At 39.9% G+C, this 15235-nt stretch overlaps 1 protein-coding gene across 1 annotated transcript in view; it reads left to right on the forward strand.

Annotated features, from left to right (window-relative positions):
• LOC136875921 (uncharacterized) overlaps positions 1 to 15235 on the forward strand; it is a 163537-nt gene that overhangs the window by 88266 nt on the left and 60036 nt on the right. Inside the window, exon 6 of the mRNA XM_068228255.1 lies at positions 3651 to 3691. Within this exon, the coding sequence (XP_068084356.1) occupies positions 3651 to 3691 (41 nt within the window). The remainder of the gene's footprint in view (positions 1 to 3650; positions 3692 to 15235) is intronic.

Genomic DNA, 15235 nt, shown 5'->3' on the forward strand with positions numbered 1-15235 from the left:
TTGTATATTACTTCGGTTCTGCTTAGTTAACATCCAGGCTGCTGAATCATAGTTCAGTATAGGTTTATAATAGGATGAGTATAAAATCTTCTTGCACTTCATTGGCACATCTTTGTTCCATACAATGTCTCTCACACACAGGTAGAAACTTGCACACTGCTGTATTCTTAAATCAATTTCTCCATCCCAATTTCCATCTTGTGACATCACGCTGCCCAAAATATTTTAAATTTTTCACTACTTCAAGAGGTTCATCTCCTATTTCTATCACTCCCCTGGGTTTTCTGTTACATCTTGTCATGATCAAAGTCTTACTTTTCGTAGTACTGATCTTCAGTCCAAAATTTCTTATCTCCTCATTCCATAATTCATCTTGTGTCTGTACTTCCTCTTCATTATCTCCCCAAACTACAATGTCATCAGCAAAGAGCATAGACTTTATTTGCTCATCCATCATCTTCTCCATGATATTATGTAGAGTTCTATCCATGATGATAATGAAGAATAAGGGTGACAATACACTTCCCTGATGTAGATGTTGATTCCCGTGAGGAACCTACATCATTTGATGGCCAGGCAGGCATCATATTTGAAAATGAGACATAGCTCTCATAGTGCATTGGCACTGCTGGTGGCTCAAAGTAGCCTATGCAGTGGCCTCCACGGTATGCACTAGCCTTGCGTCTTGGGTGGTGTGCTAAGTCCCAACTGACGAGCCTAACTTAGCACACGAGGGTGAAACGCAGGCAACCAAGAATGAGTTAGCTGGAAAATTTATAATGTCCAATAACGGACCATTATATTGGTATTATAATACACTTCCCTGTCGTAAGCCTGTCTCAACTCTGAACCATTCAGTTTGACCCACTTTGGTTCTAACACAGCTTTTGCAATTTTGATAAATGCTATTACCATCTGCATTGTTTCATTCCCAATCTGTGCCTCTGTCAATGTTTTCCATACCAAATTTCTTGGGACACTGTCATATGCCTTTTCAATATCTAGAAACGTTACTACTACGTCCTTTTCATATTCCCAATACCTTTCCATCATTTGACGCAATGTAAATATTAGGTCAAATGTGGACCTGCCTCTTCTGAATCCACACTGGTGCTCTGCAGTGCCTGCATTCTGTTTTGCATTCTGTTGTTCTGTTTCTCAGCCATCTTTTCCAAGCTTGTTTCTTCCTTTTAACTATATCTTTTACCCTTTAATCTTTCTTCCTTCCTGATACTCTTCCACAGGTCTTTTCTGCAGAATCGACCATGTCTGTTTTAAAATATGCCCATTCTTCTTCGGCCCTTCTGATGTTTTCCTTAAGTATATGTGTTTTAATGTGTGTCTGGAACTCTTCATTTATTTCCTTCTCCTGCAATTTCCATACCCTTAGTTTTCTCTGCCTAATCTCAGTCATCTTTTGTAACTTTCCTATCTTTAACTTAGCTATCACAAGTCAGTGATCTCCTTTGAAAGATTCACTTGGGAGGACGGTTACATCTACCAACATTTTCCCGTTACCTTTCTCGACCAAAATGTAATCTATGAGAGTTTTGATTTTGTTAGCCCAACTATATCTTGTTATCTTCTGACTGTTTTTCTTTTGAGACCATGTGTTACCAATGATCAGCTAATTTCTTCTACAAAAGTCTACCAAAATATCTCCAGCCTTGTTTATCTTCCCATATCCAATTGGACCTATAATCTCTTCATTCACCGAGCTCGATAGCTGCAGTTGCATAAGTGCGGCCAGTATCCAGTATTCGGGAGATCGTGGGTTCGAACCCCACTGTCGGCAGCCCTGAAGATGGTTTTCCGTGGTTTCCCATTTTCACACCAGGCAAATGCTGGGGCTGTACCTTAATTAAGGCCCCGGCCGCTTCCTTCCCACTCCTAGCCCCTTCCTGCCCCATCATCGCCGTAAGACCTATCTGTGTCGGTGCAACGTAAAGCAAATAATAAAAAAAATTTAAAAAATCTCTTCATTTCCTTTTCTTTCCTGACCTACTTGGGCATTCATGTCTCCTATGATCACAACCTGTTTGTCCTGTATATGGTCTTCCAGATATTCAAGGTATTCCTCTAGATCTGTATCTGTATTTCCTGTTTGTGGACTATACCCTTGAATTATATCTGTAACACCAGTTTCAAGTCTCAATTTGATCTTAATCAACCTGTCATTTATGTTTTCCACCAATTCTAGGTATTCCTTTAGGTCTTTTCTTATTATGAGGCCTACACCATTTTTGGCTTCTCTTCCTCCACTATAGTATAAGGTTAGTATAAGGTGTATCCTTTCTTTAGTTTCCTCTCACCTTTTCCTTTCCATTTGGTCTCACTGATTCCCAACAATGCTATATCTTTGTCAACCATAAAATCTACAATTTCTTCCACTTTCCCTGTTAGTGTGACTACATTGATGGTCGCTATCTTGATGTATTTGGTTGCTGGTCACCCATTTCTCACATTCCTCCCAGCATCACAAGAATCGCACATCACTTGTGGGGAATGCTCTAGCATTTTGCACGTTGCTTGTGGGGAATGCCCTGGCATTTTCCGAGGCTTCAGTACACTTGTCATCATATGGGCTTTTATTAAGATGGGTTCGCCACTCCCAAAGGCATTTTAGAGCTACTGCCAGCCAAAACTTGCAGGCCGCTCCTAATATGGAGAACAGACGTCTTTTGTAGCCGCTCCTCTGGAGTACAGACGCTACAGCTGATATGGGGTTTCAGTGTCATTTCCTCCACTGAGGGCCCTAAGGACTCCTCTGCCCTTAGCTGTTGGTCCTTATAGTGGGTCAGGCTATTTACCGCCGCCCAACATTCGGCGTATTACTGTACAAAAAGAAGTTATATATTTCATACCCTTTCACCATACGAGGAGAAATAGCAAAGATATTTACGATTATTACATTTTTCACAAACTTCCGAATATCTTCAGAAAAATTCGTTTTAGCAGTCAATAACGACAATTATAGAAAATCTGTTTTTAAATATTTTATGTCTGATGCAGTTTATTGCACGAGATATAATAATGGAGATGGTCCTGAAGTCAGGTTTCTATTATGAAGTCCATCTCTGACGTGGAAGTGTTGTTCAGTTGTCATAGTAATGAACCTGCTGGCAATGATGATGTTCGTTGTAATCTTTATACAGAGAAAACTGCTGTTGTTTGGGAATATAATAAAGATGGCTATTGAAATTAGTAAAAGAATGTGGGAAAGAGAATCATAAACGAGGGTTGGAAACTTAGGCCTCAAATGCTTTAATATGTGATAGCCTACAAAGTCTTAAATCCCTAAAACTTATCTTACACTGACTGACTATTGATGATAGTTGAGGTGTGCTCTGTCTGTTCTGCTGCCAGTCATTTCCACTACGTGGTGTTACTGCTGCCTTCATCCAAAAATCTAACCTGTCAATGAGGAGTATCCTATATCTTTTTATGTTTATCTTTGTAGCTACCTACTTCTTTTTCATATGCCCACTAGCCACATTCTGTACATTCCATTTTGGAGATGATTGTATTTTAAGTTTATAAACAGGTTTCACATCTATAATTTTATGAACTGTCTACTCATCTTTCCATATTGTATTCCAGTACAATTTTAAATAATAATTACAACTAACCTTGATCTATTTTTTTCATAGAGGACTTCGCCATGGACAGAAGAGGAGAGAAGCTGACAATCGTACGTTGAACAGTACTGCTTTTTAATATATTTTTCACACAGAAACTTTGCTTAGTTATCAGGAGTAATATTCATGTTGTACGGTATTATAGAATTCCAGTAAGTGCATAGTGGATAAGCATTTTGTTGTCCAATTGAAGGGCTGTTTGCCCAAAACATTCATAAATCAGAGTGTTGTTCTGCTTAAAAAGAAGTAAAAGTCGATATTTTTATGCCATATTATGAAACTAGTGAACAAAATTTCAAAAACAGGAAACCTACCTAGATATTTTTATTTTATTTATATGTGTAAATGCACTGGTACCTGATTGTAAATGACATAAGGAGGAGAAAAGTAAAGACCCTTTTCTGCTTTCCTCAACTGCTAGCAATGAAAGAAAATATTGTATTAGAATAGATTGTATTAAGATTCTAGAACTTCAGTTTACCTGCAAGAAGTGTAGCTGACTTTTGATTGATGAAAAGGTTTTTTGACTACATAAAATTAAAGTGCTGTACTGTATTTGGTAAAGAAGAATTTGTCAGCCATTAGTTTATTAGGAAGTTTCAAAAAGGAAAATGGGTTAAAAACCAAACTTGCACTTTTATGTAGCTTAGAAAATATATAGTTAAACATTATGAAATGAAAAATGAAAATCTACAACCTGTGTTCCAGTTATTGACAGGGTCAGCAAATGAATGAATGAATGAATCATAATTTCAATTTTTTTAAATGTATAAATTTGGTTTTTGTAAACACTTGTTGCAGTTAATGTGTTCATATTTAAAAAATCGACAACAGTTTATTCATTTAAAAATGAAATTTCTGACATTTTTATCAGTCCTTCTGGTGTTCTGCAAGGTTCAAATCTTGGACCGCTCTTGTTTTTAATTCTAATTAATTCTAATTAAGACAATATTTGCCACTCTAACTGTTTACTTTTTTGCAGATAATTTGAAACTTTACAAATATATTAGCGACCACCAAAACCAGGACGAGTTGCAAAAGGGCATTAATAATGTCATTTCTTGGTGTGATATTAATCATTTATCTTTGAATGTAAGTAAGTGTAAATACATGACATTTACCAGGGGAAAGGAATTTGAAGTCTCAGCCTATCATATACGGGGAGAAAAATTGGATAGGCTTTTAACATTTAAGGACCTTGGTATAATTTTTGATGCTAAGCTAACATTCAACAATCATATCAATACAATAACAAAGAATGCTAACCGAATGCTACGATTTTTTATAAGAACTTCGAGACCATTTACCTAGCCCTCTGTACTGAATAAATTATATAATACCTTAGTACGGAGCATACTGGAATATTCTGTAATAATTTGGAGCCCATACACAAAGCAACAAGTGAATGCTATTGAAATTGTACAAGACAAGTTTGTACGTTATCTTTATTTCAAAACTTTTAATACTTTTTGCCCTTTCGACACATCAACCCAGTTATTAAGGAATATACTGTATTTCAATTTCCTTCATTGAAAACCAGACGGTCCCAAATTTCTATACAAATACTAAGAAACATTTTAATAGGACAATTTGATTCTTTGGACCTGTTGAAACGCATTTTACTCCATGTTCCACAGACAAGATCACGTCAGCACCAATTATTTCACGTTCAAAGGTCAAAAACATTGCATCAGTCAAATTCACCTTTCATCAAAATGACAACGCTTTATAACACTGTAACAAAAGAAGTCGATATATTCACCGAATCAGATAATGAATTCAGCAAGAAACTAGAAGCCTGCCTTTACAATTTGTAAATTTTTAATAATTCCTTCTTTCTGGTATTCATCATATTTCCGTCCGACTCGTTGGCTGAATGGTCAGCGTACTGGCCTTTGGTTCAGAGGGTCCCGGGTTCGATTCCCGGCCGGGTCGGGGATTTTAACCTTCATTGGTTAATTCCAATGGCCCGGGGGCTGGGTGTTTGTGCTGTCCCCAACATCCCTGCAACTCACACACCACACATAACACTATCCTCCACCACAATAACACGCAGTTACCTACACATGGCAGATGCCGCCCACCCTCATCGGAGGGTCTGCCTTACAAGGGCTGCACTCAGCTAAAAATAGCCACACGAAATTATTATTATTATCATATTTCCCAGTGTACTCATTTGTGTTTTAAGTTTCTTTGTTTTTTGTACTGTCTTTTGTTTTGGATTACCGTGTGATTTCTTAGTGAATTTTTCATTGTTTTAAAATTGTAAGTAGTATGATATGTAATGTTAATTTTGTTCTATTTTGTTTTTTGTTGATTTTTAACACTGTTTTTGTTAAACTTTAATTTCATAGATACAGATTGTTACTGAATGTCAAGAAGGTACTTAATTGGGTGTAAACCCTGTGTACTTTCAGATAGATAGATAGATAGATAGATACATAGATAGATAGATGAATTAATTAATCATATATAGGCTATTAGAACGATGGGGTCGCCACTCCCAAAGTGATTTATTAATGAATGATAAATGGTATGAAATGAGAATGGAGAGTGCTGCTGGAATGAAAGATGACCGGGAAAACGAGAGTACCTGGTGAAAAACCTGTCTCACCTCTGCTTTGTACAGCACAAATCTCACATGGAGTGACCAGGATTTGAACGATGGTATCCAGCAGCGAGAGGCCGACGTGCTGCCGTCTGAGCCACGCAGGCTCCAGTTAAACATTATAGGTGCCCTAAAGGAACATGATACTGTATACTGAAAACTTTGCCCTCATAAGAACCTGTATATAATTTATTATTACCTGTACATATGATGTGTAACCCACTACAATATTGTGAAACACACTGTAACATCCAGAATGACGTATCTTTGACACTAGAAGATGGTAGAATATTCTGTATGTATTGAGCACTCTATAATTTACGAGAAGGCATTTTAAACATATCTTCCTAGAATCCTGGCCAGGGACATATATAAGGATGTGGTTTTGATGGTAGAGACGAGTTATTATTTAGTAAGAGACATGGTTTAACAGGAGTTGTTCTGATCAGACGCTTATCGTGCTAATGAGTGTTTGAAGTATGTGAATTGGTTTAGTAAAGTTGGTAGTTGTTATGCAGTGGTTTCAGTCTCCATGTATTTCATGATAGACAGTTGTTAGAAATGGTGGTTTGTTGATGTTTTCAGAGTGAAGTGTTTTGTTGTGATGGCAGTGATTTAGGTTATGTGAATGTAATTTGTAAATAAATGTGAATAAATCTGTGTACGCAAGTTGACTGCATTTTGTGTGCATCATTGTGGATAAGCCTAATTCAACTGGCGATCATGATGACGACATAAGAATTTACGTGTGAATAAGACTGTAGTGTGAAATAGATCAAAATGCAAGTGATACTAGAAAATATGTCGGTGAAACAACTCAAAGACAAATTCACCAAGAGAAATCTCCCTTAAGGGAAGATCTCATCGAAAAAGGAGAAGATCCTTGAAAGTTTTTCATCGAAGTTGACGAAGATTTGGAGACAGAACAAAATAAGAAAAATGTGTTCTAAGGTAATGAACATGATACCGACACCCAATTCCACCTTAACAGACAGCATTTCGAAAGTAAATGACAAACTTTCAGACAAAATTTCAGACATCAATTATGGCCTAACAGGACAGATTACAGATAACATTTTGAAAATAAATGACGTAATTTCAGACATCATTTCCGCCCTAACAGAGCAGATTGCAGACAAAATTTTGTTAGTAAATGACAAAATTTCTCAAGCTAACTTAACTTTAACCGGACAAATATCACGAGTGTACACGTAGGTTTACAAAGTTGAACAGGACCTAGAATCGAAAATTTCAACCGAAAATGACAACATTTCATCACAAATTAGTGGCGTCACCAATTGATTATCGCAGCAGATATTCAACATCAGGTCAAATACGGGACAGGTTGACCAGATCGATAGTAGAGTAAGCCAGCTGGTAGGGGATATCCGAGCCTCAAAGAGGAGGTAGAAATCCAGGTTTCTGCCATAAAGCAACAGGTTGAGGGAAGGATTTATACCATTGAGGGAAATTTTGAAAGCCGTATCTCTGCCGTCGAGGGAAATTTTGGGAGCCGTATTTCTGCTGTTGAAGGAAGGTTAGAAAACCAGTTTTCGACCATCAAGGGAGATGAGCAGAATATAAGGGAAAGCATCCTTCACACAGTAGAAGATAGATTAACTCAAACAGGACGTATCACTACACCTCTAACCCTTCAAATCTAATCGGCAATACAGCACACCTAGACCCGAAGGTGATAGTAGAGAGCCTTACGGAATCCCACAGGCGACTGGAAGAGAACCTGACTAGCTTCATCGAGGGATCGGTCTGTCTGTTAGGAAGGACTAATCTACCAGAGGACATCTTTGTGCAACTCATCACACCGTGATTAAAGGAGCAAGCCACTACTTGGTGGAATAACTTGAAGGGTTTAAATTTAAACTGGATGGATTTCAAGAGGGAATTCCTTGCTAGGTTTAATTCCGAAGGGGTGAAGAGCTCCGTGAAAAGGAAGTTACTGACCGAGGCACAACCTACTGGCATGAAGCTAGCACCTTCTTCCTACAGAAGTACCAACTCTTCAAGCGTCTGCACCCGAAAGGAAGTGAAAAACGAGATATTACCAGACATCACATAGCTACTACACAATAAGATTCGACCCCTAGTGAAAGTACGAGATCCTTTGATGATCTACGCAGAATCATCGCCCAGCTGGAGGAGGAACACAAGAGCAAAGCTACGGAAGAGACCACCACAGTTAGGAAGTGCTACCACTGTGGGAAGAGTGGGACACCTAAAGAACAAGTGCCCAGCCTTGACGTCGGAAAACTAGGTCCGGCCCATTCTGGATTGAGGGGGGGATGGGAACGGGATTAGGAATGCATCTCAAGACATGACAGACAAGCAACCCTGGTCAAGTAGGAGAGGGATTGGTCAGATTGTAAGTAGAACAGGCCAATCCTGCCCAGCTATCATCTTGATAGGCAACAAAAAAATTTCGGCCATACTCAACAGCCAAGCAAGCCATTCATTTGTCAACAGGACTGTCGCCAGATTATTACCGCATTTGAAGTCTCACAATCTCGGAAGGGCAGTGGGAGCAGCGGACAAGGTAACCTGTTCTATTCAAGGACAGACTAACCTAACCACTGAATGAATGAACATGCCTATTGTAATTGATGTTGCAGTGATTCAGAACCTGATACCTGACATTATATTAGGTCATGACTTTCTGGTGGAATACAAGGTGATCCTAGACTATGCAGCTCATGAAGTCTTTTTGGGAAAAGACAGATGTCTGAGGGTCGTCTGGCACGATGAAAATCTTCAGACTCGCAAGGATATGGAAGTCGACATAGACCTGGGAGATATCCAGTTAACACATCTTCAACTGAGTGAAGAAGAGGAGTTGAGATGCACCTTACAGGCCTTTCCAGAAGTCGTCACCAATAAAATAGGACGGACTACCATGGTAACACACACTATTGAATGCAGCACTTCCTCATCCATCAAGCATCGTCCATATCCAATCAACCCGGTCAAGCACAACTTCATCATCCAGAAGATTCAAGAGATGGAAGGGCAAGATCTCATTGAACCCTCTACATCCTGTTGGGCTTCACCTACTGTCCTACCGAAGAAGAAGAAATCGGGAGTATCGACTGTGTGTGGACTTTTGCAGGTTGAACGAGAAGACCGTTAGCGATGACTACCACATGCCTGACCTGAAAGACTCGCTGAAACAAGTAAGTTGGTCTAGGGTGGTCAGCACACTGGATCTCAACTCCGGATAATAGCAAGTGAAGGTCGAAGAAAGTTCTAGACCACTGACTGCCTTCATGACACTGAGAGGATTGTACCAGTTTACAGTAATGCCTTTTGGATTGAAGAATGCTATTGCCACCTTCATGCGACTGATGGATGAGGTATTATCAGGATATGTTGGAGATTTTTGCCAATTGTATCTAGAATACATTTTAATTCACAGCAAGAATTTTCAAGAATACCTTGTACGTCTGAGGAAAGTACTGGAATGACTGAAGATTCAAGGACTGACTTGCCAACCGGGGAAGTGCCATTTCGCCCAGTCCCGCGTAGAATATTTTGGCCATCTCCCAACATCTGAAGGCTTAGAAAGGCAATCGGAGAAGAATCGAGCTATCGAAAAAGCTGAACGCCCGTGGACCAAGCGACAAGTATGTCAGTTCCTTGGCTTGTGTGGATGGTATAGCAGCTTCATGCCACACTTTGAAGAGAAAGCAATACCACTTACCGATCTACTTCATAATAACCACCCATTCCGATGGACCAGCAAGGAAGAGTCAGTATTCCAAGACATTAAGGCTGCGATATGCAACACTCCCGGTCTAGCCCATCCCAACCCTCAACAAAAGATGAGCCTGCAGATGGACGCCAGCAACTCCGGCTTAGGAGCAGTGTTATTCCAGGAGAGGAGTGATGGCGGAAGAGACCTTGTCAAGTGTGCCAGCAGAAAGCTGTATCCCACTGAACAATTCTACTGCACTGCCAAGAGGAAGCCTTAGCCGTGGTGTGAGCCATGGGCAAATTCAGAGGCTACTTGTAGAGAAGGAAGTTCCAGCTCTACACTGATATCGCCACTCTCAAATGGTTGAACTCGGTCTCTGGCTCAAAATCTAAATTGATGCAATGGGCTTTGTTAATTGCAGAATTTGATTTTGATGTGTGTCACGTCCCAGGGCCAACAAACATATGAGCAGACAGCTTATCTAGGCACCCGGCGATGGATCCTGAAACTAGGAGCACCATTGTCAAGAGGGAGTTCCCACAAAAACACCAGAGTGAACCTAAGGAACCTGTCCTTATGACCATCAATAAGGAACTTGTTCTGGGAGTAATCAAACAGTGGAGAGAACAAGGTAAGCCCTGTAGGACCATGACATAGTGGATTAGGAGACAGAACACCGATAGTCGACTCGTCCCGAGGGAATTCAAAATGTGCTGCAAGGACTTCCGGGTTGACTGTTATTGTCTGTTAGGTCATCAGCCCAGAGGCTGGTTGGATCCTCAAATAGCACCACCAAAGGCTATGCAGTTATAGGAAAACCATAAAAACCAATGGCAGTACCTAAATGAGGCGTACTAGGCAAGACGAGGAATGAGGTAGTTTGCCATTGCTTGCCTCACTGGGCCAGGCAGTGCTATTGTAGCACGACTGACCCTATGAGCAACACCTTTCATAACACGCAGACGCACTGGTTGACAGAGGACTGTTAATGTACAGGTCGCACCTCTCCGACATGCCTGCAGTAGTGGTGATCCCCAGACAGCACATGACGGACATCCTCGAGAAGTTCCAAGACAGCACTGAAGCCAGACATCCAGGAGGTGAAGGGACATATCAATCTATCCGATGAAGATTCTTGTGGGTCAACATGCAGAAAGACATCCTGGACTATGTGAAGGGGTGCTACATCTGTGCCTGTACCAAGGCAAGCAATAGGAAGGCAGATTCCAGTCAGCGAAGAAGATGCCTGCAACGCCCTTGGGAGGTCATAGCCCTGGATTTGATGGGTCCTTACCCTAGAACACCATGGGGTAAAACAGGACTTGTAGTAATCACCGACCTCTTCACAAGATGGATTGAGGCCTTTCTGATACCAGAAGCCATGACAGGACACATCACCAGCCTTCTACAAGATGAGGTACTCAGCCGCTACGGTTATCCACAGTGTATTCTGTCAGACAATGGGAGACAGTTCACGTCAAGGAAGTGGCAGCAAATGATGACCAAATGGGGTGTGGAGCACTGGACAACCCTTATCTACAACCCAAGGGCCAATCCAACGGAACAACGGAACCAGGAACTAAAAAGGATGCTACGGGTGCGCCTAATAGACAAAGAACATCAACTGTGGGACCATCAAGTAACGCAGTCACTCTTTGCCCTGTGACGACGCATCAGCCACATCACCAGCTAGTTCCCAGTGGAGCTGTTCCTTAGTTGACAGCTATACAACACCGGGGATTCGGAGATTCGTCCACCACCCACTTCTGGTCAAGCTGATGCAGCTGTTTCCCTGGCAGAGTGGCAGCAGCAGCAGGACATCAATGAGAAGCAAGCTATGGCTGTGAAGAGATCCCTTACCCAGGCCAAGGCTCAAGATATCGAAGAGACCCAGATCTTCCTACCAGGCCAACAGGTACTGCGATGTAACCACCCGGTCAGTAATAAGATTGGAGGATTTCATGCAGGTCTCGCACCTAAGTGGATTGGTCCCATCGAGATGGATAAGCAGGTGGGTCATGGGGTTTACTTACTAAGGACCAACCCTCCTGTCAAGGTCCACGCATTAGAGTTGCGACGAGTCACCCAACTGCTGCGCATACAGAGTAAGCCTGGTACTGTCATGGGTCCACCTGGAGGAGAGGCTACTAATGACACAGCACAGTCTGGTCATGAGGACACTGCATTGACTATCATGGAAGAAGAGGCTGGCAGCGAGGTAACCCTGACCCCCGACATGGCACAATCCGGTCAAGAGAAGGAGGGTACATCCAGCGACGTCGAGGAAGAGAGAAGATGCAATCTACGACCAAGGCAAAGTCGACGAGTGTGATAGACTTGGGAATTGTTTCTAGTTATAGGGAGATATTGATGCAAGTGTAATAGACTGATATAACTTGGAAACAATATTTTTAACCCTTTGGGTAAATAATACAAGTATTGAGCTCAAATTATTATTATTATTATTATTATTATTATTATTATTATTATTATTATTATTATTATTATTATTATTATTATTATTATTATTATTATTATTATTATTATTATTATTATTATTATTTTATGGTTATTATTATTTTTATTATTATGACTTGTAATGTATGACTATGAACTGTTTACATCCATTTATTATTATTATTATTATTATTATTATTATTATTATTATTATTATTATTATTATTACTACTACTACTACTACTACTATTATTATTATTCTTGTCCGTTTCACCCTCTTTGTGGTACGATAGATCTATCAGTTGTTAGTGAGTTGTGTTTTCCTGTCCTCCCAGTACTTTTTCATTCTTTCAGATCTTGCCTTCCTCTCTTCTTCAGAAATTCTGCATAGTCATTTGGGCTTTACCCTGTCCTGAAACCTCTTTATTTTACCTTTGGTTATTTTCTTTGCAGATTCATCTACAAGCATCTCTTCTGTAATTTGGAATTCTTGTAGGTCCTTCTCAGTTTCCTTCAACCAGTTCAGCTTGGTTTTCTTATTACGGAAATAGTCGAAGATTCTTTTAGTTATCCTTCTTGGATCCATTCTTAGGATGTGGCCATAGAAGTCCATTCTCCTTTTCCTTATTGTGTTGGAAAGCCTTTCTGATTTCCTATACAGGGTTTCATTGCTGGTGTGTGAAAGTTCATTATTATGGAATTTGGGGCCTAGAATTTTTCGTAGTATTTTCCTTTCCTTTATCTCCAACTTTTCCATTGGACCATGTGTAGTTATAGACAGAGTTTCTGCAGCATAAAGGGCTTCAGGTTTGACTACTATATTATAATGTCTGATCTTGGAATTCCACGAGAGGGATTTTTTGTTATAGGTGTTTTTCGTAAGCTGGAAGGCTGTTTCTATTTTGGTTCATCGAGATTCCATTGCTTTCTTCTCAAGACCATTCCAACTGATCCATTCACCAAGGTATTTGAAATCTGTGACGATCTCTATTTTTTGTTCCCCTACTTTCAAATATTTTGGAGGATTCTTAATGTTGGTTATTATTTTGGTCTTTCCAAAGGCAATTTTGAGACCTATCTTCTCTGCTTGCTTCAGCAGTTCGAAGGACTGCTCCTTGGCTTCCTCCCACATCTCAACTAGTAAGGCCATGTTGTCTGCAAAAGCTAAACATTTGATCTTGATACCCTTGTTTACCGATCCGAATTGAATTCCATCACTAGTTGTCTTATCCCATTCTCTGACTACCTTCTCCAAGGCACAATTGATCAGAATGGGGGACAGTCCGTCACCCTGTCGGACACTAATTTTGATCTCAAAAGGAGCCGACAATTCTCCTATGAATTTGACTTTGGAAAATGTGAGAGTTTCCCTGATGAGGTTCATTGTTTTGTTGTCTAGACTGAATTCTTCGAGTACAGAAAGGAGACTTTCCCGGTCTAGTGAGTCATATGTCTTTTGGAAGCGAATAAAAGTGATGATGTATGTTTTTGCCCTAGATTTCTGGTATACTATGAGATTTTAAGGTTCAGGATTTGTTCCAGACAGGATCTCCCCTTTCTGAATCCCGCTTGATATTCACCCAATTGATCTAACTGTGATTCTGTCCTATTAAGTAAGGCCTTTGAGAATACCTTTTATTATGTAATATCCAAAAGTGATATGCCTCTATAGTCATTGGGGTTCATTTTATCCCCCTTCTTTTGGATTGGGTGGATGAGGGCCATCTTCCATTCTTATGGAATTCTTTCTTTGACCCAGATTTCTTCAAAACCTTTTTGTAGGGATTCTATTGCTTCCTTGTTGGCATTCTTCCAAAGTTCGGCTGTAATCTGGTTTACTCCCAATGCTTTGTTGTTTTTAAGGCTCAAAATGATCTTTTCTAGTTCCTCGAAGGTTGGTAGCTGTGATTCAGGATTGGTATTTTTTGGGATATTAAATGTCATTTTTTCTACTGGCGTTTCACAGTTGAGGAGATTTTCAAAGTAGTCGGTTAGTATCCTGCAGTTATCAGTGTTGTTATGTGCTATATTTCCATTCTTGTCCCATAACTGTAGAGTCAGTAGCTTGTACTTCATTGTTCTCTGTGTAAAGATTTTGTAGAAACTTCTTGTCTTGTTTTTGGTAAAGTCGTCATCTATTTGAATAAGCATCTGGTTTTTTTAAGCCTTTTTAATTATTTTGAATTTTTTATTGTCCATCTTTCTGACATTCAAGAAATTTTGTCTATTGCTTTCCGTTCGTTGCGACTACCATTTGTGCCAGGCTTCCTTCCTTTGTTTCAATAGATCGTCACATTCTTCCGACCAACAAGCATGTTTTTAAACTTTTGTTATAGGGGCAAATTTTTTAGCTTTTGATAATAAGTTCTTTTTTATTTTATCCCAATTTTGTTTGTGTATATTCTTTGTCGCAAGATTGTATTCTTTTGAATTTTCTTCCGGGTCATATCGTTTGCTTGTGTGTTTAAGGACCTTGTCTCTCCTTCTGGGGATGATTTTGATCTTTATCTTCGACATGTAATGATCCAAGTCCAAATTAGCTTCCCTGAGGACTTTGACATTTTGTATCTCCCTATTGAACTTCCGTCAAATAGCCACATGGTCCAGTTGAAATTCACCCAAGTTAGGATTTGGTGAGATCCACGTTTTTTGTTTTCTAGGAAGCTTTTTAAAAGCTGTGGATTTCAGTATCATACCGTGGGCTTGGCACAACTCTATAAGTCTGACACCATTTTGATTGATCCTGTTATGCACTTGGTATTTCCTGACTATATGTCAATACTTTCTCTCCTTCCCTATCTGGGCGTTGAAGTCTCCTATTAGTAT

The sequence above is a fragment of the Anabrus simplex genome, chromosome 6, assembly GCF_040414725.1.
Source record: "Anabrus simplex isolate iqAnaSimp1 chromosome 6, ASM4041472v1, whole genome shotgun sequence".
NCBI lineage: Eukaryota > Metazoa > Arthropoda > Insecta > Orthoptera > Tettigoniidae > Anabrus > Anabrus simplex.